At 52.9% G+C, this 25,813-nt stretch overlaps 1 protein-coding gene across 1 annotated transcript in view; it reads left to right on the forward strand.

Moving 5' to 3' along the window:
- The first annotated feature begins 240 nt into the window (after positions 1-240).
- The window catches only part of Septin9 (septin 9), a 164,091-nt gene continuing 138,518 nt past the window's right edge, over positions 241-25,813 (forward strand). The window contains exons 1-2 of the mRNA XM_021211893.2: positions 241-353; positions 19,051-19,107. Of these exons, the coding sequence (XP_021067552.1) occupies positions 335-353; positions 19,051-19,107 (76 nt within the window). The 5' untranslated portion in view covers positions 241-334. The remainder of the gene's footprint in view (positions 354-19,050; positions 19,108-25,813) is intronic.

Below are 25,813 nucleotides of genomic sequence, written 5' to 3' on the forward strand. Positions count from 1 at the left end.
TCAGCCGGGTTCCCTAAACCAGCGTCCTGGCACTCCGCGACTGTTCCGTTGATGGCCGGCGGGCCTCCCTGGTTGTCTCCTCCTCTTCCAAATCCCTCCTGACCCCGGGAAAGTTGCGGTGACTTACTTTCGGCTTCAGGGGGGCTGTAGCGGGTGGCACGGGACGCACCTGCGTGGGGGCGCAGGGCGGGGCGAGGCGCGCACCTCGACGGGGCGGGGCGGCCGTGCTCCCGCCTTCCTCCCGCCCTCCGGCGACCCGGATTAGCCACCTGGGAGCCCGCGCCCCGCGGCCTCGCCACCACACTTTCCTGGGAGCGGCGGCCACGGCGGCACCATGAAGAAGTCCTACTCAGGTGGGCGCCGCGCCCGGCGTGGGGAGGGTCAACAACGGGGACCTGTGCGGGTCACCTGAGCGTTGGCGGTCGGAGTGGGCAAGGCCACCCGGGAACCAAGTGGCTCCGGTAGCCCAGACCTCGCCGGACATTGTATCCCTAGGGCAGTCTAGAGCCCCCAGCTGTACTGCCCCCTTCCACAGATGGGGATCGTGGGGTCACTCCACGACGGAGCTCTGCTGTCCCCAGTACTTGACTTTCCCTATGCTCAGACGCGAGTCGCTAGGGCCTGGAGGAGGCGGATATGCACGGCTCTTGTCCTGTGAGCGGTAGCGTTTCTTCTGATTTTGACTTAGTTGTCTCCTTTCGCTGTCCCCCGCAGACCTGGCTCACTCTAGAGTGTGAGGGGCCGCTCTGAAGGCACCCTTCTCGCCCTGCCTGTGGAATGTTTGACTTACAGGTAGTGGTTGACCGGCCTGACTGCAGTCTGGGTGGGTGGGGCCGGGTAGAGGGGTCTTTGCCTTAATCTGAGCAAGCCTGATGGAGACCAGGCCCCAGCATCATTTTTTTTTAGTCATTTGTTCAGTGGGGCACTGGAAGGTCTCCAAACAGGACCACCCAGGAGGTCTGGGCCAGTTCTTTGGGTCTCAGGGTGCCACAAGTGCCCAAGCATGCCAACCTCATTATGGCAGGTAGAGTGTTGTGTGTGTGTGTGTGCGTGTGTGTGTGTTGTCTGTCTACTGGGCTCTCCAGGGGTTCTACACTGATCCTTCCTAAATACCCACTCTGTTACTCAGGGCCTCCATCCCAACTGAGGCTGTGAGCTCAGGCTAAGTCAACCCTGATCTTACCCGTCCAGGCCTGATCTAATGTCCACCTCCCCTAACTTCACAAACCCTCTCTTCAGGTTCCTCTCCTAATCTATCTGGACAGGAAGCTCTCTGCCAAGAACCCATGAATTCATTTAAGATAAGAACTCTGAATCGGGAGACTGAGTTAGAGTTGAAGAGGTCATTTGGGCCATTCTCCTGCCTCGAGGTCTTGTTCTGTTTCCTCTTGCTTTCCAAATTCAGGAACCAAAAATGACTTTACTTCATCTCAAAGAGAGTCATTTAGCTTCCCTTTAAAAAAAAAAAAAAAAAAAAAAAAAGCCTTGAAAAAAAAAAGCCTTCCACAGCAGAAGCTCTAAGTTGCTAACTTGGCTGCTCCCCCTCACCCCCGACACTGGCGTTTTTTTTCAGGAGAACTTGCTGATGTGATGGTGGGGGAGGAGGGGGCTTCCAGGTGGTACGTGCTCTGGTTTGGCACTGGGCCCTTCTCCCTCCCCAGCATGCTCCAGATGTTTGGAATGGTTGTGGGCATTGGGGCCACTTCCCAGCCTCCCTGGCTGGCCTGGGGATGGGCTGTGCTTTCTTCTCCTTGGTCCTTCACACTTCCTGACTGGTCGATGCCGGACACTGAGGTAGCCAGGTCCTCTCAGCTCACAGGTTTACTGCACAAACCCCAGACCCCACCACCCCAAGTCTGGATGGGGGGAGGGGGGCTGAGCCTGGAGCTTCCTGGACATGGGAGGGGTGGACCAGTGCATGCCCCACCATCTCGCCTATACCCACCCAACCTCGACAGGGTAAATTTTTGTCAAAAGATGGAACTTTCTATGATAAGTCCTGTGGACGTCCAGCTTACAGCCCCTGTAAAACTAAGATCTTCAATTCTCTGTGTTTACCTAAAGGGGCAGGGCCCTTGGAGGATGGGCCAAAGGAAGGGCCTGGACCATATCTAGTTTGTTCCCTCCCTGGCAGTGCACCAAGGGGTTCTGGGTCTGCAGTTGTACGGGGTTGGGTGGTAGGGGTTCAGCTCCATGCCGGTTTTCTCTGGGTTTCCTGGGGCCAGCCCCATTCTGAATAGGGTCACTCGCTGAAGTTAGATTGTCCCTAAGCCCCATTGCCACCAGAAACTCAATAAAGTAGCAAAGAATGCAAAAGATCTCTACGGCATCTGCAAATGCAAGGGTAACCAGAGAGGTTTGTGCTTTCCCCGTAGGCTGAGTGGGAATAGCACTTTAGACCTATTTATGAACTCCCAACACGCAGACTGGCTGCCACACTGTGATCAGAGACTCGCGGTGAGCAGTCCTGGGCCTCTCTGGACGGGAGCTGAGAAGTCTGTCTGGATGCTTTCAGAGATGGGCACCCATAGTCGGGCCAGAGGGCGCCACGCAGTGACAGATGTGCTTGTAGGAGCTTGCCTTGTCACTGAGGAGGCAAGATACGGGTGAGACACCAGCTCATTACCACCACCACACCCCACACCCCCCCCCCCGTCTCCTCCAAGTTCTCTGGGCACTCAGGAGGAGGGGCTTGGGGCTTTGGGGGTGTCTGAGATTGAGCCTGCCTTCTGAGAGTAAGGGATCTGGCGCAGTGGAAAATAAGACGGGTCTTGCCAGGTAGGGAAGCTGCAGGACACCAGGGGCATTTGGGGGACCCTCTGGCAGGCTTAGCGTAGCCCTGGTTCTTCCTGAACACGTCTTCCCTTTTGTTTCAGTGGAAAGCTAGAGCCATGTGGCTCAGTGGTTAAGGGCAGGAGCATTGAACTGTAAAGCTCTTGGGATCAAGCTGCTGTAGGGACTGGAGTTCTTCACTCCACACATTTCATTGTTAAACGTGGATGGTGCTTGGTTGTGACAGTGAGTTTCTACAGGAAAAGGTCCAGAGGTACCTATTCTAGCTCTCTGGCCGCTATCCCAGGAATTACTGCCGTGGGCCATAGGAGGTTGTGTGCGACCCATTGGGGGGGGGCAGGGCTTCCCTGACTCCCCTAGATGTCCATGGTTTGCAGATTCCTTTATGCTGGAGCCAGCTGCAGGCTATTCCTGTTGTTTTCTGGGGTCCTGAACTCTGGCTTCTCACAGCATCTGAGTCTCCTGGAATTCCTCTCTTCAGTGCCCTTGGCTTTCTTGGAAATCTTCAGTGGCAGAGGCCGGGGGGTGGGGGTGGGGTGGGGGACTTATCTGTGAGCCACCAGAATTGGGCAAGCATATCTCTGTGTGTGTTTTGGAATTATTTTGGGATTCCTGTGGCTTTCAGAAGAAGACTCTCAAAGCAGGTGGCTAGCTTTTCCTAGCTTTTCCAGCTCTGTACTGGGCAGGGATTCAGTCCCAGGAGATCTATAGGATGAGGGGTTTCAGCCCTACCCAGCACTCTAGGGGGCTTTGGAAGGGTGAGGGGCGTACCCTCTGAGGTCACTTCTGAGTAAGCTACCCACGAGCTGGTGAGTGTGGGTGACAAAAAGCTTCTTTCGCCTCTGGTCCCTCCATACCTCAGTGTCTGCTCTGGCTACCTCGAGGCTCCTCATGGTCAAGCCTGCTTGCTCCAGTGTATCTAAGGGATGTGGGCTAGAGAGGAAGCAGCCTCCTCAAGCAGTTAGTCTATGGCTGTGTCCCATCCTTGCCCAGATCCTGAGGGCCCTAGTCCCAAGAGAGCTGACTGAGCACAAGTTAGGAATCAGCCCTTCCCAGACCACTGGGGGAGGTGGGAAGGCAAGTTCAGGCATGGACAGCCATCCACCCTGCCTGCCCGTCCGCCCCTGCCTCCTTCCCAGCTTTCCACTCCGAAGCAGCTTACCAGCATAGCGTTGAGTAAAATGTACCAGGCAGAGTATGAAAGAGCCCACCTTCTACCGTGGGATCTGCTTACACCAGGATGGGTGCGGAGGGGACAGAGTTGTCATTCAGGAGCAGCTGGCTTAGTCAGACATTGGGCTGTCCATGTGCCTGAAGGCCTCGCCTGGATGTCTAAACAAGACTGTGGAAGGTGTGCTCCCACCTGAACTCTCTGTGCCCTTCTCAGATGGTCCTGTCTGTCCCAGGCTGCCTGAGGCATCAAGGCAGGCATTGAACCCGGAGGCGACCGGGTTTCCGCATGTTTGTCCGTGGGCAGTGTTGCGTGGGCTCTGCAATTTGCTAAAGATGGTTTTGATAAGAAAGATCTCGCACAGACCAGCACAGAGTCAGGCCCCAGGGTACATGCTGAGTGCTCTTTTGGTCCCAGGGATGTCAAGGGCTCCGAAGAGAGAGACCCTGGGCTCAAAGGGTGCTTGGGTAGAGAAAGGGGTGACTCTTGCCCCATCTTAGGCTTGCTTGTTGGGGCTGTTACCTTGGAAACATCCCAGCTCTTCACTGCTTTAAGGATTTATGGGGGGAGTCATCAGGACCAGAGGCTGCTTGGGGCTTGCAAAGACACCAAGAACAGCCCTGCTGTGCTGAGGGGCTCCTAGAGAGACCTCAGAGTCCTGACTCTGCCACAGGTCTTGCGATCCCAAAGTACCATTTAAGAGAAGTCTAAGCCCTGGTTGAAAGCACTTGTAGTGTCAGGCATAGGGGTCCTGTGGCACCCAGGCTTGCAGGGTTGTCTGTGGCAGCAGCAAAGCCAGTTGTGACAGGTGGGCAGGTCTCTGGGACAGCTTTGCTCTGGCTCCAGGAACTTTGGCCAGGCTTGCCAGAACAGCCATGCTGAGCTGCAAGGGGCCCTGACTCCCCAGAGTTCCTGATCCGTTTTAATTTTCCATGTGCTCTGAGCCATTTATTCCAGAAGTGTCTGCTGAGCGCCGCTGAGACTCAGGCTCCATTCTGGCTGCTCCCTGTGGCTCTCGGCAACAGCACTGAAGGGCCCTGAGGGCTGAGGGGCAGTCTGCTCCCAGCCCAGTTTCTTGGCCTTATCTCTCCAACCCTGCCCTGGGCTCGGGTCCACTTGCAGCCAGGGTGAAGATGACACCAAGCTACTCTGACCAGAGGGGGGTGGCGGCCCCAGGAGCCTTTCTTGTCAGTGGCCGCTAGCAGATCTCCAACAACCAAGCTTTGTTTGGGGGACTGATCTGACCTGGTTCGATGAAGCCTGACTGTTGGCCGCCTGAGACCTCAGGACAGGAACCGGGAGTGAGGAAAGCCAATCCTGGCTTCAGGTCGCAGGATGGCCCTTGGACCCAGACCTTACCTGGCTGGGTCCCAAGTCACCAGTCAAACCCTGACCTTCAGCATTGATTGGAATGCTGAAATCAGGGGCGGAGAAGGCCTCTGTGGAACTGAGGCTCGAGGAAGCAACCCACCTGACCCTGGCTTGAGGATCCCCAGGAGAGGACCCATATGTAGGCTTCCTGCCTTCTGTGTGGCAGTTGGTGGCTGCAGTCTCTGCCACAGTGGTCTCTTCCTCACTCCTCCCAGGGCATGCTCACACTCTGACTCCCCCAGACTATATCTGGAGCAAAGGGTGGGCCACAGCAGCATTAGAAGCCCTGGAGTGTTAGACCCAGGTCCTCGCCAGGCCAGGCGTGTTGGGGCAGCAGCTGACTCAGGAATAGTGGCAACCGTGCTCAGGTTTGAGCTGTGTTCCAGGTGAGCATGGTTACCAGGAAGGGCTGGGCACCAGTGAGCTAACTGGCTGGCTGCCCAGGGCCTTGAGCTGAGATCAATGGAACTTGCATCCTGGGGCCCTCCTTTCACAACCCTCTTTGTAGAGGATCAGATCCCAGCCGGAGGATAAGGCTACTGTAACCCAAGCAACTTGGAAGTGGGTTACATCCAGTGCTTGTCATCTTCCAGCGTGCTAGGGACTTGACCGCTGGAAACAGAGGGATCTGGAGGAGTCATTTGTAAAGCTCACCGATAATTCTATATCTTTGGCTCGGTAGAGCAGAGCCGGCGCGTGGCTAGGCGAGGTTAGAGCTGAGGGCTTCTGGGTCGCATGGGTACTGCAGGGTGCTAGACAAAAGGGCAGCAAGATGTACCAGAGAGCCGGGAGGAATGGTGGCTTCTCACCAGCACTGGCAGCGCACTGCCTCCCTGCTTACAAGGTGTGGTAAAACCTCAGCTATGTCGGGTGAGTCACTGGGTGGCAGAGCTTCCTGGTGGCTGTGGGCCGGCTTTGACTGTGGACCTCAGTTGCCTTTATTTTATTTGATTTCCACCTCCTCTGGAAAGACTTTCTGAGCCAGGCTCTGTATCCATCACTTTCCTTCGTTTGTTTTGCTGCTGTTGCCCTGTGGTCGATGTTTTGTGTCGTGAACTTTTCCTTGAGCAACGCAATCAGGAAGTGGAACCGGGAACGTAAGACCCTACCTGTTGTAAGATTCACTTTTCTGTCCCTTGCCCTGCTCGTCCCCACAAGTGTGAAACATATCGTTTAATTATCTGAGCCGCACCACATGCTCTCAGGGTTGCATGTCCCTGTCACTCAGGCCCTTTTGCCGGGAAGTCACATACCAGGTGCGGCTCAAAGCCAGAGCTTTGGTGGCTCTTCAGAGTGGACGTCTTGTGTCTGGTGGCCCCTCACCCGCTTTCCTAGAGGATCTGGCACAATGATCCCTCTCGACCATAACAGTGACTCTTTGACTATTGTTATGGCTGTCACCCGCAGCCAGGAAGGTATCCTCAGGATAGCATCTCATCAAAAGGTGTGATGGAGAGAAGCTCTCCATCAATCTGCTGAGTGGTCCCTGCGCTGGCTTGCTGTTGAGACCAGCTGTCCACCATCTTCATTCCTTGCAGTGACTGGCACACGAGGTTGGTGCAGTGTGATCTCTCCATCCCTGTCACCTCCCGAACCCAGGCTTGGACATGGAGCGATGGCTGCAGGTGACAGGCTACTGGGGTCACTTGGCAACCATTGTCTGCCGGCTGGTTACTTTGCAGTGATTTCTTCTGGAAGCTTCCTTCCTCTGGCTGGCCAGGGATGGCTTTTCCTGCATGTTAACATTTTGTTCCTCTGACCTTAGTCTTCCTCTCACCATCCTGGTGGCTCCTCCAGGAACTCTCAGCATGGCAATCCTCTAGCCTCCTCCTCTCCATGAGGAACCCCTGTGTGGTAATCCAGTGACCCCAAGGTGAAGTGAATTACAAGTTGGTTCCCTTCCTGTTGCTGTGACAAAGTACCTAACAAAAGCATGGGACGCGTCATCTTGGCTCACATTGTGAAGGGGCCAGTCCATGGGAGTGGGGGTGGCGGCTCATGATGGACGCTGGAGCTGGAGGCAGCTGGTCACCCTTCACCCACAGTCAGGAAACAGAGGGGGAAGTGAATGTCGGGGCTCAGCTCCTTGTTTCTTTTATGCAGCAGAGAGCACCCGCCTATGGGATTGTGCTGCCTACACTCAGGGAGGGTCTTCCCTCCCCCATTAAAGCTCTCTGAAAACGCTGTCCTGGACACAGGCAGGACAGAGGTACGCCTCCTCTGTGAGACCAAGTCCAGTCACCTTGACAATGAAGATTAGCAATGGCAGACCCATACTCTCGGAGACTTGGGGTTCTAAGTTAGTGTGCTTAAACACTTAAAAAGTGGTGACCCCCTGCCTCGGTATGCTGAGTGCAGGTATTGCCCTCAATTTTAACTGTAAGTTTGAAACAGCTATTAAGTATCGGAAATAACACGAAATCTAGAAAATTATCAATTAAGCTGTTACTTCTCCAAGGTGACATTTTCGTGACTTTTTTTGGCTTCTCTTTTCCACCAAGACCAGTGTTTTATTTTCTGAGGAGAAAACAGAAAGTTTATCTTTCTGAGTGGTGAGTATCTTTCCTTCTTCTCTTTCTCCCCTGCCCCCTTATCTTTTGGGTCAGGATTTGAGTCAGACTCACTTTGTAGTCCATGCTGGACTGGAATTTAAGGCTTCCACCCTTTTGTACCAAGGGCCAGGATTTAAGGTACACATCGCCATGACAGACTGAAATTTCATTTATTTTGGTGGCTGGGATTCCTATAGAAGAAGAAGAGGGGGATGGGAGAGGGGTCATGTGTGTGCATGTTCCCTCTTGTGGGTGTGCATGCACTTGTGACTGGCGATCAGAGGCCAACCCTGAGCATTGTTTCTCAATTACCACCTTCCTTGTTTCTCTGGGACAGAGACACTCTTCCTCTCCTCTCCCCTCCCCCCTTCTCTAATTTTTTTGTTTGTTTATTTTGCTTGTTTGTATTTTTTTCTAGACAGAGTTTCTCAGAGTAGCTTTTGGCTGTCCTTGAACTTGCTCTATAGACCAGGCTGGCCTTGAATTCACATAGATTCCCCCTGTCTCTGCCTCTTTAGTACTGGGCTTAAAGGCATGCGCTGCCACCGCCACCACCACACCTACCCCAGCTAAGACAGAGTCTTATTCATTTGCTTGGAGTTCCCCCATTGATATAGACTGGCTGGCCAGTGAGTCTTGTGGATTCCCCTGTCTCTGCCTCCTCAGTGTTGGGATTACAATTTCTTATGTGGGTACTGGGGATCTGACCCCATGTCCTCATGCTATGCAGCAAGCACCTTACCCACTGAGCCATCTGCCCAGCCCCCAGAGTGGAGATTTATGGAGGGAGAGTGCGTAGTGGGCGCAGTTTTTATGCTGTCCTGGCAGTGTGATTCCAGTCAAGAGCCAGCGGCACGTGAGACATTTATAATGATCAGATATGTCTCCGCCCGCCCTTCTGATTAGAGCTACATCTCTGACTCAGGCTGCAGAACAGAACCCTCCTTGTATAGGTTTTCCCCCTGGCAATTGGGATGGTTTCTGAGACTGGCTCCTGGCTCGGTGCATTTTAAATCCTGCCCCTCCCTACTGCCCACAGTTTTCTGGCACAGAGGGCTGCAGAACATGCTGGTGGCTGGTGTCTATGATGTTGGATCCTGCACAGGAGGAGGAACTGGATCTGGAAATGGAGAGAGAATTCCTGGATTCCATTTCTACCTAGGGATGCTGAGCAGTAACCGAGCTACACACGGAAACAGCCAGGGAAGCCATAAATGCAGCTAAGCGGTGCCAAGTGGAATAGCTTTCTGGCTGAGCGGCTCCTGCTGTAGTCCCTAGACCAGTGCTTCCACTCAGAGCTCAGTGGGAGGAAGTCTTGCCACCAGATTTCAGGGCCTGAGCCCGGCTGTGGGGGACTTGAGCAAAAGGAGCTGCTCCATCGGAGCCAGAACCACCAAGGGGACGGAACTTGTTGCTGGGAACACCTTTCATGGCAGGGAACAAGAGGAACTCCTTGGCTGTCTCCTGTACTAACACCTCTTACTGATTGAAACCAGCTTAAAAACCAGCAGACCTGAGGGCCCTGTCCCCGTTGCCTGTAAGAGGTCATCTTGGTCACACCAAGGAGGGCCTAGAGGGTCAATGAAGGTAGCTCCAGGACACCAGTACAGGATGTATGAAAAAAAGCTGTGTCCTACTGCCCCCCACTCAGCTGTACCCCAACCTTGCTTCCCTGGTGTTTGAGCAGCAGCAGCGTGGCCTGCTTCTGGTATCAGCTGCCTCACCCCATCTCAGCTACGGCTTCCTGTCTCTCCCACCTGAGCTCTGTGTGGGGAAGTAAGGCTGTAAGCTTTGTCTCTGATCTCTATGGACTGAATTGTCCTCTTTTGTCATAGTCACTGTTGAATGGCTCTGAAGAGACACCAGATCAAGGCAACTCTTATAAAAGAAAGCATTTAACCGGGGACTTGGTTACAGTTTCAGAGGGTTTGTCTCTTATCATCACGGTGGGGGTGGGGGTGGCATGCCTACGGGCAGACATGGTGCTGGAGAAGCAGCTGAGAGTTTTACATCCTTGACGCAGGCAACACTGAGAGACACTGGACCTAGCATGGGCTTTTGAACCCTTGAAGCCTTGTCTCAGTGACACACCTCCTCCAACAAGGCCACACCTCCTAATCCTTCCCAAACAGTTCCACCAGCTGGGAACCAAGGTTCAAATATAGGAGCCTGTGGGGGCCATTCTCATTCAAGCCACCTCCCCCACTCCTCCCCCTCCGAGTTCCACAGTGAAGGCTTAATTCTCAATGGGACGGTTTGCAGCCCATGGGGAGGTAGTGAAGCTGAGGCCTGAGCCTGGAGAACTGGCATCTTTAGGAGGGGGAGGGGGCAGCAGGGTCCACATGAAAACAAGATGACAAAGGCTTCTCTGAGCCAGGCAGTGGTGGGGCGCATCTTTAATCCCAGCACTCGGGAGGCAGAGGGGACAGGTCTTAGTTTGAGGCCAGCCTGGTCTACAGAGCAAGTCCCAAGACAGCCAAGGCTATGCAGAGAAACCCTGTCTCACAAAACACAACAAAAAAGGGCTTTGCTGGAAACCCACCCGTTCCATCTGCGTGCTTGGCTCCTGAACTGTGGGGAAATGGAGCCCTGTTCCCACTCACTTGAGTACCCGAGATGCTTTCTGAGTGGGATGTGGTCATGCTATGAAGGTCTCAGTCCCCACGGAACAAGGCAAGAGTGAATCTGGTACAGGGTGAGAGTTCATAGAGACTCTTCTAGATGTTCACTGTTGAGCACCCATGGTTTGGAGCATGCATTAATGTCTTTTTCTTTCCTTTCCTTCTTTCTTTTTTTTCTTGCTGGGTGGTAATGGCACATACCTTTGATCCCAGCATTCAAGAGTCAGAGGCAAGTGGATCTCTCTGAGTTTGAGGCCAGCCTCACTCACTCTACAGAATGAGTTCCAGGACAGCCAGGGCTACACAAAGAAACCATCTTGACAAACAAAAACAAATTTAAAAATATTTCTTTTTAGAGACAGAATCTTACTCGGTAGCTCAGGCTGGACTCAAACTCCGACATCTCCTCGTCTCTGCCTCCTGATAGCTGGGACTAAGAACTGAGTACCAGCATGCAGGCCCTTTTGCCTATGTAGACCAGCCTGGCCTTGAACTCATGGCAGTTCTCCAGCCTCAGCCTTCTGCGTGTGAGGACCACAGGCATAAGCCACCAGCTTAACTATTAGTCCATCTTGCATTTGGATAATTTGCATATTACAAATTTGCATATGGCTTTAATACACTGTTGAATTTACTACGGTCTAATAGTAGCAGCAGCAAGCTTCCACTGAGGCTAACTCGTGCTTGTTGGAGCCTGGCAACTGGAAGGTCACTGTCATGAGGGTGGACGGTGGCTGCTCAGTGGACTAGGACACTCACCATGGTGCTCCTGGGACGGGAGGACTTTCTCAGACCTCCAGGGGAGCTTTCTCCACACAGGTCCTTGGTGACAGGGAGAAAGATGCCCATGCCCCACTCCCAGAGCAGAGGTGTGAGTGTCCTTCCAGGCATCCGGATGTCCTGGGAGATGCTGGTCACGGGAGCCAGGAGGCACTGGCCTTTCCATTCAGCCATCTCTCATTCTGCCTGGGTGTTTCCGGTCTTATTTCCACATCCTCTGCTACTTCGGGTGCTCCAGGGTGACACACTCCAGCCCCTGACCCCCCCACCCCGGCTGACTTTAGGGACTTTTGGTCTCTGTTGTGTTTCAGTTCTTCTGGGGATAGGGCCTCCTGAGTGGGCTCATTGGGCTGACTTCTGACTTTGGAGCTCTTGGTGGCTATTCATTGCTAGCCTGTACAGCTCCACATCGATCTGCAGGCTCCAACCTTTCACCTCCTTCCTTGGTAAAGTCTGCCTTCTGGCTACTAAGTCATGGTGTCGATAAATCAAGAGTGAAGAATCAGTTGTTTTTGTTTTTTTTTTTTCCCTTATCTGTCAGCTACCAGCCCGCTGGGTTAAGTTTGAATTCTTGAGGACTGATGCTTAGAGCCAGGGCCATGGCTCAGTCTGCTACAAGCGTGAAGACCTGGGTTCACCAGCACCACATAAAAAAGCCTTGTAGTGACCTGTGCCTGCAATCCTGGTCCTGAGGAGGTCGAGAGGCAAGGGAATCCCTAGGGCTCACTGGATGGCCAGACTAACGAATCTGGGGAGCCCCTAGTCCCAGTGAGAGATCCCGTCTTAAAAAACAAGGTGGGAGTCTCCCTAGGAGCGAGGTCGTCCCCTGACATGCATGTGTGCACACAGGGAGAATCTGTTTGCAGTGTGAGGGTGACGCACCCAACATTTGGGGTATACTCACTTACACCTGAAAAGTCTTTTGGCTCACATCTGAGATCCAAGTTCAGTGATGCATTTTGGAGAGCAGTGAGCCCCCGACACCCACTGGGGTGTCTTTGAAGAAGGCCCTGCGGGTCCTTGGGTGGGTACCATCTCACAGTTGGAATGCCCGCTGCCCTGTGAAGGCCCTGAGCTGTCTTCCTCATCTGCGTCAGATACCTTTGCGGGCTGGACTCAGCGCAAGCTCCCTTGTATCCATGTTTTCTCCCAGCGTGGCGTCTGGTGCAGCTTAGTAAGTGTCTTCACCCATCCACAGCTTGGTGATATGGATGTTGCTGTAAATCTCCAACCCCAATAAGCCTGTGTAAAGAACATTGCAACTTAGTTACCATATTTATAAGCTGCACGCCCAGATTGGGCAGATAGACCACTATACTACTCTATTCCCCAGCTATGAGATCTCTTCTCCGGGCCACGTGGTTCTGCTCCATCTTCCTTCCTCCTCCTCCTCCTCCTCCTCCTCCTCCTCCTCAGACTTCTCTGTCTCCCCCTCTCCCCCTCCTCCTTCCTCTCGCTCCCCATCTCTAAAACCTCCAGCCTCACCTTTTCCTTCCACTGCCCAATCACAAGCCTTTATTTGACCAGTTAGAATGGGGAGAAAGTTCACATGAAATCATCTGAGTACTTGATCCCCTCCTCAGGGCAGCTCCTCTTGAGGAAGCAGAATTAGCATCAAAATACAAATAGCACCAGGGCAATCCACAACGTATAGAAACTGCCTCCAACAACTAAAATAATCCAGACAGTAAGAGCTACGATTCTTAGCTCTAGCTTAGGATATGTAATACTGCCTCCGGGGTGGGAGGTCTGGTCCTACAGCTGGGCCCCCATGGTAAGCCCTAACTAATCCTGGCAGACCAAGGACCCCTTACAGAGACAGTGCAGCACCTCCTTGGGTTGGCATTTTGTAGGAGAATGGGCTTGTCTGCCTCTCTTGGGCTGTTGAATAGGAAGCAGGCCCTCCACTTTATAGAATAAATAGATAAAGGACTGAGATTTGGCTTCAAGGCCAAGGGCTCTCTGATGATACTGTTTGATCTATGCCACCTCAATCCCCAGCCCCCCCTTTCTCTCTCTCTCTCTCTCTCTCTCTCTCTCTCTCTCTCTCTCTGTTTATTTTGGTTTTTCAAGACAGGGTTTCTCTNTGTAGCCCTGGCTGTCCTGGAACTCACTCTGTAGACCAGGCTGGCCTCGAACTCAGAAATCTGCCTGCCTTTGCCTCCCGAGTGCTGGGATTAAAGGCATGTGCCACCACTGCCCAGCCAGCCCCTACTCTTGTGGAAGAAGAAATTAAACTTTTGAGCCAGTCTTACTGTAGAACAAGGTCCTCCAAGCAAAGCAGCCACCATTGTCACCAGATCAGCTTGCAGTCTTGGGATTGCGAGAAGATCTGTTGGCTCTGCACCTTTCCTCACGGGGACAGGACGGGGAGGGTCGCTGGACCTTCAGAAAGTCCAGCTGCCCCTCCCAGGCACTTTTACGCAAGTCATCCCTAATTTTGAGTGCCCTCTTGGTGGGGCGGTGCTGGAGTATATAGGCTATGGGAGGCTGACAGGGCTCTATCTGTGAAACTCTGGGGAAGCCATCCTCTGTGCTAAGACTTTCCATCCAGGCTGCTTCGGGGTCACTTACACTCCTGGCAGTAACTCTCCACCTAGGCTCTGTAAATAAACCCAATTATCCCACTGGGAGCTTTGTCACTGAGAGTTACGAGGAAGTTGTCTTACGTTTTCGCAGATGTGCTGGTTTGAACGAGAAATGTCCGCCATAGTCTCAGGTATTTGAGCACCTGACTCTGAGTCGGTAGTGCAGTGTGGAGAGGTGATGGGAGGGGCAGCCTTGCTGGAGGAAGCATACCGTGCAGGCTGCCTTTGAGAGGGGAAAGCCTCAAGGCCCGTTGCTCTCTCTGCTTCTTGCTAGTGGTTGTAATGTGATGTCTCAGCTTCCCCATCATTATGGACTTCTTTGTTTGTTTTTGAGACAGGGTTTCTCTGTGTAGACCTGGCTGTCCTGGAACTTGCGCTATAGACCAGGCTGGCCTCAAACTCACAGAGATCCACCTGCCTTTGCCTCCTGAGTCCTGGGATTAAAGATGAGCGCCTCTCCCACCCCCATGGTGGACTCTTGTTCCTCTGAAACCAGAGGTCAAAATAAACTCTCTTCCTTAAGATGCTTTTGCTCAGGGTGTTTTATGACAGCAGCAGATAAATAATCAATATACCTCGGAAGGAATTCTCACAAATCCACAGCCAGAGGGTGGGCAGAAGCCCTGTGCTCGGTAGGAACCTTTTAGCTCAGTGCCTGCTGCTGATAAGCCATGACTGATAGGCCTGGAATCTGCTCTCAGGGCCACCTGCAGCCCTCACACCTCACACCTGCAGTAAGCAGCTGACAGGGTGTGTGTGTGTGTGTGTGCGTGTGTGTGTGTGTGTGTGTGTGTGTGTGTGTGTGTGTGTGTGTGTGTGTGTGTGTGTGTGTGTGTGGGAGAGAGAGAGAGAGAGAGAGAGAGAGAGAGAGAGAGAGAGAGAGAGAGAGGTCAGCTGGGACCCACCTGGCCCTTCTCCAAGGATTTTCATGAGTTTTAAGAAAAAAACTTCAGCTGGACATAGTGACACCTGCCTGTCATTCTAAAAAGACTAAGGCAGGAGGATTGCCATGAGTTGGGGGGTCATTGTGAGGTACAGAATGAGTCCCAGGCCTATCTGGGCTGTGAAGGGAGATTCTGTCTCAGAAGAGAAAGACAGAGCAGAGTGTGGTGGTGCCTGCCGCTAGTCCCAGACCTCAGGAGACAAAGGCAGGCAGATCTGAGTTCAACGCCAGCCTGAGCCCCACAGAGGAACCCTGTCTCCAAAGCAAGCAAACACATACATAAAATTTAAAAATTGAAATCCAGTTATCTCTCGGTATACAGTGTCTTCTCCATGTTGGGAACCGCTATGTGCCCACAGTGAGTCTGTGTGGTGAGTGACAGCTCACATAAAGCCAGGCCTGGTAGTGCAGGTCTGAAACCCCGGCAGAAGCTGTCGGAGTTTGCAGGCCAGCAAGCCTGGCGTAGAATACGCGGCTGAGAGGAAGAGGGTCTCAAGCAACGAAGGAGAGGACAGACACCCAAAGTTGTCCTCTGACCTCCACACAAGCCACTGCGGCAGGAGTCACACACACTGACACAAATGTATATACGTTACGTAAATAAATAAAGCAGTAAATAAGTTCATTAGAAGCCCCTCACGCCTCTCCCTTTACCCTCCAGCTCATAAGCATGGGGGAACTCCATCAAAGTGAAATCCTTACATATTCTTTGAGATAGGAATGTCACTGTCTGAGTCTCAATGACACAGCTAGGCTGTGTGGCTGTTGAGCTCCTGATAATCCTCCTGTCTCTGCCTCCCCTGTGACTCGTGCACGCACCCGTTGGAAGGGGATCTGAACTCAGGCTTGAGCAGCAGGCAGCTTACCAGAAGAACGTCTCCCTAGCCTCTACTTTGTTATTTGTTTATTTCTAACAGAACCACACTGGGTGGCCCTGGATGCACTATGTAGCCTCAGAGATCCAGTTACATCTGTGATCATCCTTAGTTCTGTGATTAAAGATGTGCACCACCGTGTCCCGCACTCGTATCTTGCTTTTTGGGTCAAGGGCTCTCATTGGCCTGCAGCTCCCTGGTTTGGTAGGGCTGCCTGCCTCACCAGAGAGCCCCTGAGTCTGTCTCCACCTGTGCTGGGCTACAAGTGTGGACCACGACACCTGGTTTTTCTCACATGGGTTTTGGGGGATCAAATTCAGGTCTTCACACTTGTGTGACAAGCACTTTACAGATGGAGTTGTTTCTCCAGCATCCCCTGCCCACTTGTCATTAGATACTAATAGCCCAGAGGGAGACTCTCACGGTATCCCCTCTGACTCGGAAGCTCCAACGGGATGGAGTCAGAGCCAGTGCCCGGGACGTATGATCTGCAGCCGGGCCTCAGCCTCAGAGGACTTGGGTCATTTGCTCTGGACTGGCTTCAGATAGCAGGGTTTTGTGTGTCTTCTTCCTTCTGGGTCTTCTTTATTTTAGAGTCACATAAAAATAACTCGGTTCTCTGCTGGGTCATGGTCCTTGACTGTCTTGGACACAGGCCTGTGGGAGGACGTCCAAGCCAGTGCGTTCGAGCCATCCCCTGGTCTGGGACTCCTCTCAGGACCATGCCCAAGCCTGGGGTACCAGGGACCCTCAGTTCCTTCTAGGTGGTGGGACTCTTCTCTACAGCTTTTTTGGCAGTGCAACCTGGTAAGGACGCCTGTCTTAGGAAATCAGAAAAATAAATAGTGTAAAGAAAAAGAAAACGTTGCCCCAGAAATCCAAAACCAATGCTGTTTTCCCGGTTGGGTTTGTGGAGAAGGCATCGGATGCCCAGGGTTCTTTAATGCACTTAGATCCTCTTGCATTTTTGTCTGAAACCAGAGGGCAGGTGGTGGGTGTGGCTGTTCAGCTGCCCAGAGGCAGGACAGGGCACCCTCTGTTTCCAGCGTCCCTGCAAAACCATCTCATCCGGAAGTGACTCAGGCCACAGGGATGTACAGTGCTGCCTTTTCTTGTTGGCTGTCCCTCACCCCAGCCAACAAATTTTGGGGACTGTGGTGGTTTGAATATGCTTGGCCCGAAGAGTGGCACTATTAGGAGGTGTGGCCTTGTTGGAGGAAGTGTGTCACTGTGGGGGTGGGCTTTGAGACCCTTCTCCTTGCTGCCTGGAAGACGGTAGTCTTCTGGTTCCATTCGGAACAAAATGCAGATCTCTTGGCTCCTGCGCCATGCCCGCCTGGACGCTGCCATGCTCTCACCTTGATGAGAATGAACTGAACCTGTGAACTGTAAGCTAGCCCCAATTAAATGTTGTCTTTGTAAGAGTTGCATTGATGCCGGGCGGTGGTGGCACATGACTTTAATCCCAGCACTTGGGAGGCAGAGGCAGGCAGATTTCTGAGTTCAAGGCCAGCCTGGTCTACAAAGTGAGTTCCAGGACAGCCTGGGCTATACAGAGAAATCCTGTCTCAAAAAAACAAAAAAAAAGAGTTGCGTTGATCATGGTGACTGTTCACAGAAATAGAAACCCTAAGTAAGACAAGGACAGGGGCTGGTGAGATGGCTCAGCGGGTAAGAGCACCCGACTGCTCTTCCAAAGGTGCAGAGTTCAAATCCCAGCAACCACATGGTGGCTCACAACCATCCGTAACAAGATCTGACGCCCTCTTCTGAAGTGTCTGAAGACAGCTACAGTGTACTTACATATAATAAATAAATCTTTTTTTAAAAAATAAAAGACAAGGACACTGTGGACTTGGGGACAAAATTGCTGTTCGCTAGTAGGAGGTGGTCCTGGTATGTTCCTCTTATGAGTTCACTGTATACAAGGCAGTAGGGAGGGATGGGGTGACTGCGTTCATCCACAGACGCAGTGTAACTCATCTGGTGTGGGTGTGGCTGCTGCTGCTGAGGTGCCCATGCTATCCCTTCCCCTCAGCGCACTCAGCTGAAGAGGTCTCTGCTCCTTCTCCACAGCCCTGGGCAGCTCACCCAAGTCACACTCCTAGTCCAGAGGGCTGGGTCAATTCCAAGGGCCAGATGCCGGCTCCTCATAACCCCCATCTACCTGTTTGTTCATCCCTCTACCCATCCGTTCATCCACACGATCATCCATCTACATACTTATCCATCCACCCACCCACCCACCCACACTCGGCTTATCCTTTGGTTCACCATATCCATCTACCCACCCATATATCCCATATATCCTCCTGGTGGACAGGCCAGGAGTTTCAGACAAGTAGGTCAGTGGTTGAATGGATGGGTGGTTGGGTGGGTGGGTGGATGGATGGATGGATGGAAGGATGGATGGACGTGTGTAAGTGTGCAGGTGGTGGGGGTACAGGTATTTAGGTCTAGCCTAGGTGATTGTCTTGCTTTGGGGGATGGGAGAGATAGGCTCTCTGGTCTAGGTTGGAGTGTTCTTGTGACTCTCTGAAGGATAGTTGTGTGGCACTTAAGTGGGACACTCCCTAAACACCATGACCTGGTGTGATCTGCAGACCCATGGGTTCTTGAGTCTGCTCTTCTTGGCAGCCCATGGGTGTGCTCAGCTTAGCGCCTTGCAGACTCCTCAAGTTAGGACTTGCCCGCCACAAGCCTCTCCAACAGGGGAGTGCCAGCCAAGGGGCACGTGTGGTTGGAGGCAGAGTGTGGCACGAGACTGAGATGATCCAGACTCTGCCTGTGCCCCCTCTTAGGGCAGAGAGAGAGAGAGAGAGAGAGAGAGAGAGAGAGAGAGAGAGAGAGAGAGCAGTTTCCTCCCATCTTCCTCAAGGAAGCCCACTTTGCCCCGTCTTTGGAGCCATAGAGGATGGGCAGGGTTTCTGGCTCGTGTGTCTGGGAAACCCTGTTTGTCAGGTGTGGGTCTTAAGTGGTAGGTCCTGGCCAAGTGCTATGGACCCAGATGAGTCCTCTCCGTCAGCAATCAGTGCTGTGAGGATGTTTAAGGTGAGCCCAGACTTGGCCTCTCACCACGGGTTCAGTTTCTGGTTGTTGTGTGGCCCTAGGCGGGTTACCCAGCCCTTTTGAGACTCAGCTCCCTTATCTGCACAATGAGTCCTGTGACAGTCGTGTGAAGCATCCGGGTGGGTGGCTGTCATCACTCGGAGGGACAGGTGGCTACCTGTCTGGGTTTATTTGGTTCTGCAGCCTTTGGCAGGTGTAGAAGTGGCGACGCACCCATGTTAGCCACCCACCGGGAAGGGGGAGCCCAGTGGCCTTGTGTGACCTTTGCCCCTTGTTTCTGTTCTTAGGAGTCACACGGACCTCCAGCGGTCGCCTCCGGAGGCTTGCGGATCCCACCGGCCCAGGTGAGCAGCTTGAGTCTTGACTGCTTTTGAGACCTGGCTTTCTACCTGGCTTTTTCTGGGTGGTCGGAGCCCTTTGCTCTGATGAACTCTCAGTGGTTTGCATAGAGTATATTCCTAATTAAATTCATAATTTGTTTGTCATTGATAGCTATGCAAATGAACCATTCTGGACCAACCAGGGCTGCCCAAGGCTCCAGAATTGTAAGCATTCCTAAGGCAGTGTCTCTGTGCAGGCAGCCAGGCTTGGGTCTGCCAGAGAGGCTGCCCGCCTTTGCAGAGAGCCACCTCAAGGCACAGGAGAGAGAAGTAAGGAAGTAGGCAGGGTAGGGGGACTTTACTTGCAGTGAGTGAACCATAGCAGGGTGTCTTTGGTGGCCCATTCAGCGTCAACCGACAGCTCCATCAGCGAGTCATCTGCATTGGGAAGGGACTGTCATGCGCTATTCCTTTGACTTTGGATTTTCCCCAGTAACCAAGGAGAGGAGCCAAAACTTATCAGAGCTCCAGGGCCTCTCCAATGTTTGCAGGAGGCTCTGCCAGCCTCAGGGTCCAACCTGGGCAAGTGCCAGGGGCTGCCTCCCTTAATGTCGTTGGCAGGGCCTGTGTGTCTTCTCCTGCCAGACATCTTCAGATCCCATTGTTGCTATGAGTTTTTGCAATACCACTTTGTGCTCCCAGCGGATCAAACACACGCACCCACCCAGGAGCTATCTTTGGGTCCTCAAATGAAAGATACACACACACACACACACACACACACACACACACACACACACACATTAGCTTATTGTTTAAATGCCTTTGCTACCTCAATGATTGGGCATGTCTAAACCTTCCCCTGCTACCCCAGGCCCAATCAGGCCCCAGTGTCTCATTCTTCTTTCCCAAGTCATGGTGATCTTCTGTCTCCTTTTTCTCAGTTCCCACCCCCCACAAATCTAAAGGTCCCGCCCCCCACAAATCTAAAGGTCCCAACCCATCTCCCTTTGCCCAACCATTGGCCGTTGGCATCTTTATCGACTGATCAAGCCCCAACTCGGTACAAGGACCTTCAGCGTCTGCTCACGCAGATTCCAGATCGAATCAAAGCATTGGAAGCAATCTCCAACACCCCGCTATGAGCTTCCCTGTCTCCAGAATCCTTCTGTCACTTCCGACGGCCCCTCTAATACCGGGCTGAGGGATCTGCGCTCCTTCTGATGACTCTTGCTTGGAGATGATGTTGGCTGCCAGAGAGGAAGAGGCCTGCTTTCATAGCAAATGACAAACTTTGGGGGACACGTGCTCGCCTGTGCATGTGTATTGGGGGCCAGCTGGGTTGGACAGAGGTATACATGGAGACAGAATGGTAGACAGGGGAAGCAGATGTCATGAGACACTGAAGGAAACCCACAGTGACAAATTGTCATCAGGACTCTCACGAGAGCCAAAGTCTCCAGTCCTAGCCGTCCAGTCTGAGAGACTTCAGAGACAAGGGCATCCCATCACCTGGGCCCACTGCTCTCTAGCCCTGCCCTGTCCAGAGGAACAGTTGGCTGGTAGGACCCTCTATCTCTGTACTGCCGGGAGGGTGGCCATGAGCCACAGGTGGCCTGTTGGTCACCAAAATAGAGACTTTAGGTATATTTTATTGCTGAGTTGTTTGCACAGATTTATTTTCAATTAAACTCATAATTTGTTTGCAATTTGTGGCTATGCAGATGGACCATTCTGGACCAACCAGGGCAGCCCAAGGCTCCAGAACCTAAGCATTCCTAAGGCAGTGTTGTGTCTCCTAGCTCCATCTTCAGGGTGTGGCTTGGCTAAGGTGGCTGGCTCTTTGTAGGAGGCAATGGTGACATCGGGCATGGTATGGGTTTATTGAGTGTGTGACGTGGATAGTGTGCCAGTGTGGCACTGGGTTTAGCATGTGGCTGACGTGGTAGGTGCTGTGCCAGTGTGCTCCTGGGTACCATGTGTGAAGAGCCTGGGTGTCAGCAGAGGAGGGGATGCCCTCATTGGAGGTGGTTAGGCTGCTGAGTGAGTCAGCACTCTTGGTTAAGACGCCTCCTGCCCGCCATAGCCACGTGTGACCTACTACTAACCACTAGCCAGCCCTGCCACTAGTGTGTCTGGATGCCTTGTGCTTGGGATTCCTTTCTCCCTCCTTATTATTGACCAGCCTTGATCCAAAGGGCTGGAGATAGGTAGCATTTGGGGGTTCAGGTATTGGAGAGCTGGTACCTCGGGCTGCGTGCATGAGGTCTCCTGCTGTTGCTTCCCCAGGCTTGGGCCCGTTCTGTGCCGTCAGCACTTGGCAGCCTGGGCTTGCTCAGCTTGGAAGCCTAAGGCATAATTTGCAGGAGCCCAAAGCTGTAAGCAGTGATCTAGGTTTGCATGGGGCCTGTCTGCTGACACACACAGTCTTCCCCAGGGCCTCTGCTGGTTCCCATGGGGCACGCGTTCCTAGTCTTCATATTTCATCTAAGGCCTGCCTCCCTGCTGCCGTGACCCCGGGGTGTGTTCCCTGCCAGGACCTAGGACCACACTTGGAGCTCCTCTTTGCTCCTGTCTTCCTCCCCGCCATGGTCACGTGGTCTCCTGTTTGGGGCTCCCTGTCCTCATCCCTAGGGAGAAATAGGGTACATGACTGTCAGATCCACGTTCTGTTCTTTCCAAGCTATTTGGGTCTGGGCAGGAATAACTATTTAGGGCTCAAGCCAAGTAAGTCCCTTAGCTCTAATGACAGCCACGACAAAGCTTTGCATTCTCTCTCTCTCTCTCTCTCTCTCTCTCTCTCTCTCTCTCTCTCTCTCTTTTCCTCCCTCCTTTCCTCTCTCCCTCTCTCCCTCTTTCTTTCTTTTTATTTTTGTGGTATTAGGAATCGAACTCAGGGCCTTGTGAATACTAGGCAAAAGTCCAACACTGAGCCTATTTAAAACAAAAAACCAAAAAACTGGGCATGATGCATCACACCCAATCATTTCTGCACTTGGGAGGCTGAGAGGGAAGCCTTGCCTTAGCCTGGCTCCACAGTTTTCAGGCTAGCATAGGCTACAATGTCTCAAAAACAAAAGTCCACCAAATACCCCAGGCCCAGCTGACTGGAGGCGCGTGGCTGTTATCCTAGCCTTTGGGAGGTAGAAGCAGGAGGATCAGGGGTTGTCCTTACCCATATAGTGAATTCAAGGACAGTCCCCATGGGTGATGTGACACCCTGCCTCAACAAAACGACAGGATTGAGAGATTATCTAACCTAAGAATTAAGATGATAATGGTACAGCGTTGCCCACCAGCCACCTCTAGCAGAGATGCTGCAGGCTAGCCAAGCCTCCAGGGAGCCAGGATGACCAAGGACCTGAAATCAGCCTGAGTTTAGGATATCTGTGGTTTTGCTTCTGAACAATCTACATTCCCCACCCTACCCCCAAACTATGAGCACCATGTAATTGTCTGCATGCTTATCTCACAGCATTTAGGGTTTATGTTGGACCATGGAATGAATCCTCACGACTTTGACTTATCTATTCCTCCTGGGAACCGGAAAGCTGTTACATCTTGGCCTGTGGGCTTTCTCTGCTACTGTCCCTGCTGGGATGGCTCTTCTGCGTGCATCCTTAGGTGGAGGGTGGGATGGACAGATGCCCACTTCTGTCCTTCTGGGCATTGCCAGCGTACCCTTCCCAGTGGTTTTCTGGTCTGTTCTCCCACACTTACCCCCTTTTCTATGCCCCAAGCAGCCTGTCTGAACAGACTGCGGCCTTGGTTGACCTTTGCCCTGATTCCCACGGCTCACACAGCATTTCCTGGGCTGAATCTGAGCCTCTCTACCTCCAGCCCAGAATCCCTGGAGCCTTCTATGCCTTTTCGACATCCGCTGTGTGCTTGGGGCCCACTTCTGCCTCTGAGGTCTGTGGCTTTGTCCCTAATCCCACCATTGACTCATCTCTAGGATTCTAATAACCTTGAGGTGAGGTTATCTGGAGCTACCAAGTCTAAAGACTGATATCCTTGGATCTAGAGGAGAAGCCACGTGAAGGTGAAGCCAGAGTAGAGCCTAGAGCTATATAGCCATAAGCCAAGGATGGCCTAAGAGGCCAGGGCGGCCCTGTCCAGAAAGTGTGGTTTGCTAACACTTTGATTTTGGATGCCTGGCTTCAAAGCCATGAGAGAAGCCAGTTCCAACGTGTGAAGTGCCCTATTTGTGGGAATTTGATATAGAGGTACTCAGACACCTCCCTCTGCCTGTCCTGGAAGATGCCCTTCTCACAGAAGGGTCTCTCTGTAATATAGCACAGGGAGACTGATGTACGACAGGAAAAGTACTTCCTCCAACTTCTGTGTCCTGCCTCCCTCGGCTAGTGCCCCCGGCTCCCTTTGATCCCTTACACACTCCTCTTACACATAGCCCTTTAAGGAAGCCTCCTTGCTCCCATGAACCCTTGGCTTAACACTGTGACTTTCATGTGTAACTAATTGTCTAGCTGCTACCATCCTTAGTAGGTTCCAGATCTGCCCCATGTCCTGTTGTTTCCTCTGGGCCCTGTGTCCTGCTGTCTTGGTGGGAGGAGCTACTGTGGTGCTGAGTGTTGACAGCCGGAGACCCTGTGCCAGACCGTGTTAACAAGTGTGTCAGAGGGAGGGGGCTGGTAGAGGAAGGGATTGCAGCGGGCCTTGCCTGGCTACTGTGGGCATCTCTGGTTCATCCCTTTAGCTGAGACCCACTGGCTCCCACTCCAGCTTTACTTCAATGCCCCAGCCTTATCTCCCGTCTTAGATAGGCTGCTATCGCTGTGATAAACACTGTGACCAAAAGCAACTCGGGGAGGGAAGGGTTTATTTACCTTACAGATCACAGTCAAGCACAGAGGCAGGCCAGGGCAGGAGCTGGAGCAGGGCCCATGCTTCCTGGCTCGCTCACACAGCCTGATTTCTTATATCACCCAGGCCCAGCCGCACACAGTAGGCTCATCCCTCCCACATCACAGGCCAGTCTACTAGAAACCTTCTGTAAACAGGGGGTTCCCTCTTCCCAACCAGGAGACCACCTGCCCAAGCCCTCAAGGCAACAGTCTCACATCGACCTTGACCTCTGCCTCTTTGCCCCACATAGGTCAATCCTCGTTTCTCTACCTTCTGGGGGCCCTGGAGGAGGCAACCATGGTTTGGGCCATGTCGTGACCTACGCTGTCTCCTTGGTTCTGTCCTGTCTGTCTGTCTGTCTGTCCTTGTTCTTCCTCTTGCAGGTTCTTCCCTGCACATTTACCACGTCCTACCTCTGTACCAGGGTCCACCCACCACATGTGCACATGCACACAGGTGTGTACACTCCCCATGGCATTACCTTTGTTTTCGACCCTCACCACCTCAGAACTCAGCACAGATGTTGATGCCTCCCTGTCTTGTCCTTCATCCCTCCCCTGTCCAGCATCCCCAACCCCACCCAGCCCCTTCGCCTTTCTGGCTAACCTGACTCCCTTTCCCTGGGCTAGCCTGCTCTCTTCATCTCTGGAAACAGCTTCCCTGTCCTGATGGTTCTAAATAGGACCCAGAGTAGCACAGGCTGGCTCTGCCTGCCATGTCTAGTGAGCAGGTTGCCATTTCTGTCTCCTGTGCAAGGAGCCCACGGCAGGCAGCAGGCATTGTAGGACCGGATTTGGTAGAAGCAGGCGGGACTGGCCAAAGAACCAGTTTCAAGCAGAAATAGCACACTTCTGCTTTAACCAAGAAGCAGCTGTTTGTCCTCTGGGGCAGAAGGCTATGGGAGGAGCAGAGGGAAGCATGGTTTGGGTAGCTGCTACCCGCCAGGCATTTAGGACTATTTAAAAACATGTCTAATTATGTGTATGTGTATGGAGGTGGGGTGGGGCTGGTATGTGAAGGAGGGTACCTGTGGAGGCCAGAAGAGGGCATCAGATCCCCTGGAGCTGGAGTTACAGGATTGTGAGCCTCCCGAGGTGTTGTGGGGGTGGGGGGACAAACTCCGCAGTACCCATCTGCCCAGCCCATGACTGTTTAAAGAAGTTATTCTCTGTATATGAGATTTGCTGCATGTATGTCATTACACCATGTGCATGCAGTATCCTCAGAGGTCAGAGAGGGCATGGGTCACCTGAAACCGGAGTGATGGATGGCCGTGAGCCACCATGTGGGTGCTGGGAAGCAAACCCAGGGCCTCAGCTAGAGCAGCCGGTGCTCTTAACCACTGAGACATCTCTCCATTCCCCTCCACCACCATGAACTTGTATTTTCCAAATGTGCACTTGGTTGGTTTATGTAGCACAGGCTGCCTTCAAACCTGAGATCCTCCTGCCTCAGCCTCCTGAGTGCTGAGATTACAGTGCTTATTATGTCAGTTTCGGCCAACATCGTGGGAAGCCTTGGGCGAGCAGCTCCTCACGGCTGATTCCTGGGTCACGTGTGTCTCCCATGCCATGCGAGGCAGATGGAGCGCATCTTCATCAATGAGCGCTTTGGGGAGGGGCTGGACTGGCTGCGTGCTGCAGTCTGAGATTCATTGTTTATCAAGCAAATATTTTATGGGGTGCCTACTGAGCAAGCAGAGTGCAGGCTCCTCGTGGGAAGTAGAAGACCCCCGGGCTGCACCTCAACCCCATCTCCCTTCAGATCCTGCTCAGGTCTGGCTGCAGCCAGGAGTGGGGGTGGGGTAGGCGGCTGATGGCTGAGCCTGAGGACCTTTAGTGAGGAACACAGGCCATCTGGGCTG

The sequence above is a fragment of the Mus pahari genome, chromosome 14 (assembly GCF_900095145.1).
Source record: "Mus pahari chromosome 14, PAHARI_EIJ_v1.1, whole genome shotgun sequence".
NCBI lineage: Eukaryota > Metazoa > Chordata > Mammalia > Rodentia > Muridae > Mus > Mus pahari.